Consider the following 2,892-nt stretch of genomic DNA (forward strand, 5'->3'; position numbering starts at 1 on the left):
ATAGCTATTTACAAAAATGTAAATATATATATATATATATATATATATATATATATATATATTTATTTATTTATTTATATTTGTCTTTTTTTTGTTCCGTTTATAATATGGCAATGCCTCCTTTGGGATCTTATAATTAGCCTTAATTTTCTAAAAGATCATGTCATTCTATTATATCATTTGTTTGTATTTCTTCTATAAAAAGGGATGTAGTACTTTTCTTTTGCCTGTTTCTTGTTAAGTGTTCATCATTTTGTTTTAGTGGGAATAACAAATTGTTGGTATTTTTGTCGTTGTTGGGTATTTTTGGTATATTTTTATGAAGAATAAGCCTTTTTCTGAGCTGCGATTTATCCTTCTGCATTTTGTACATATGTTTGAAACATTTTTTTCTACAGGTGGAGCAACTATATTTGTAGTTTTTTTTTTTTTTTTGTTTGTTATGGTTTGTTCTATGTTTTGATAAAAAAGGGAAGCAAATTAAATTGTCGGGGAACCATCGTTTATACAATAGTACAAATAGGATAATAAGTAAGAATGGTATGACTGTGCAAGAAATAATGAACCAATATTTATTATTATTTTTTGGATATGAATATACATTATAACTTTTGATGATCATATCTTCAGGATAGAATTTTTTAATGATTAAAAGTTTAGGATTCCATTCTTTAAGATAATGAATTCTATGTTGGAATAAAGAGAACATATTATTTGCAGAATAGAAAGTATTTCTTTGTTGTACTGGGATAGAAGTAAAATTATGAAATGCAATATGAATAAGTTTAAGACCAGGTTTGATTAATTTTTCTGCTGATTGTATTTCTCTAGCATTTATTCTGGATCCAAAAACATTTGTTCTTCTTTTAGATTTATTGGATGAGTTATAATATGATTCTCCTAATATTTCAATTAGTTCTTCATTTATAATTTTGTTATCTTTAAATTGAAAACCTGATAATGATCTTGAATATATTGGTTTATTTAAAAGTTGAATAATACTTTTTTTTAAGAAGAGACATTTATTGTCAGGTACTATATTTACTATAATAATACAATAGATGGTTTGATCATCTGTAAGTTCTATTTCATCTATGTTATTAATTTGGTTTACATGATTATTATTTTGATTAGGTTGAAATATATCATTATTTATAATATCTTTGTTTAAATTGTTATTGATTTGGTTATTTCCATCTGATTTCATGTTGGAACGTAACCATTTGGCCATATGTTCATAAATATTTTTATTATTATCATCATATGTAAAAACATCACTGTCTTTATAATTTTTTAAATATATAATTTTTTTTAATATAAGAAAAACTTTAGAATAATAATTATAACCAAAATGTAAAAATGAATTCAAAATAATTTCTAGTTCAATCAAATTTAATATATTCCCATTTTTGAAAGGTACATTTATTTGTGAACTACCAATTTCTAATTGTATAAATATATTATTTCCATTTAATAAAGATATACATTTATTTAAATGTATATCTGTTAAAAATAATCCAAAATCCAAAATACGAAAAATTTCATTTTTTTCATTGTCTTTATATAAATATCCATTGATAGTTAATGTAATAGAATTTTTCATATTTATGTATAAATTATTTATATAATCATTATTTTTATATATATTATTATTATTATTATTTACATATTTTATATAATCATTTATGCTTCTTTTTATAACTTCATAAATTGAATTACTAACAATTCTTATAAATGCTCCATGTCCTTGTGTGTTTAATAATTTTATTAAACCACTACCATTTTTTATATGAAGAACTATTATTTCACTTTGTACATTTTTCAAAACAGAAATCTTTTCTAAACTGTTCAGATAAATTATATTTTCTCTTATAATGCTAATTTCGTTGCTTAAATTAATCAATTTTATATTATTCTCATTATTACAATTTTCAATATTTGAAAAGTTTTTAAATAAATATATAGAATGGGAAGCATAATTTAAAGCATAAATAATGCAACTTATACATGTTATGGGTAGTCCTTTTTTCGGAAGCATAGTTAACACAGACAATGAGCAGTTCCTTCTGGTTATATTTCTGCAGCCATTTTCTACATTCCAGCAATTACTGAAAATTAGTTCTAACCACTTGAAGTACTTCTCGTCGTCATTTCTTATATCTCCCAGGATATTATTTAGCTAAAAAAAAAACAAAAAAAAAAAAAAAATATATATATATATATATATATATATGTACATATGTATATATATTATTCATTTATTTTATTTTTTATTTTTTTAATTCAGGTTATACCTTTTTGATAATGTATAAATAAACATATAATATATATATATATTACAAAAATACACAATATTTACATATAATTAAATATACATAAGTTTCTTTTGACATACCCCAATTATGGTATTATTAATATCTTGGACTAGTGATTGCTTTATTTCATTTATATGACTTGACTTAATAATTTCTTCTCTAAGCAAATACATTGTTGCATCAATCATTTTTTCGTATATTATTTTAGAAGACAAACCATCCAAAAAATAGGGAACTTCTAACTGTATCAGTAAAAAGAAAGCCAGCAGAGAATTGTCATCTAAGTTATCTAACGTTTCTGCATTGTTTAAGCCGCCTTCACTTGGAATCTACAAAATTATAACATATGAATAGTTATATGTATAAAAAAAAAAAAATATAAACATATATATAATATATATAAATATATTTTTATATTTATATATTTATATATTTATATATTTTTACTTTGTGAAAGGTGACGATTACGTAAAATAACATCAAGACATTTTTAAAGATGGAAAACACCTTCATTTTATTCAAATAAAAGGAGCACCATAACAGTTCTCATAAATTTAATACTTGATATACTTTTTAT

General features: G+C 21.9%; 1 protein-coding gene across 1 annotated transcript; it reads right to left on the reverse strand.

Moving 5' to 3' along the window:
* Nucleotides 1–163: 163 nt before the first annotated feature.
* On the reverse strand, nucleotides 164–2,828 carry PRSY57_1029000 (hypothetical protein; the record flags this gene model as incomplete). Its single annotated transcript, XM_012907878.2, has 3 exons — nucleotides 164–2,179; nucleotides 2,396–2,644; nucleotides 2,763–2,828. 3 exons carry the CDS (start codon nucleotides 2,826–2,828, stop codon nucleotides 164–166), a joined length of 2,331 nt encoding a protein of 776 aa, XP_012763332.2.
* Nucleotides 2,829–2,892: the final 64 nt, after the last annotated feature.

This window comes from Plasmodium reichenowi, chromosome 10 (genome assembly GCF_001601855.1).
Source record: "Plasmodium reichenowi strain SY57 chromosome 10, whole genome shotgun sequence".
Classification (NCBI taxonomy): Eukaryota; Apicomplexa; class Aconoidasida; order Haemosporida; family Plasmodiidae; genus Plasmodium; species Plasmodium reichenowi.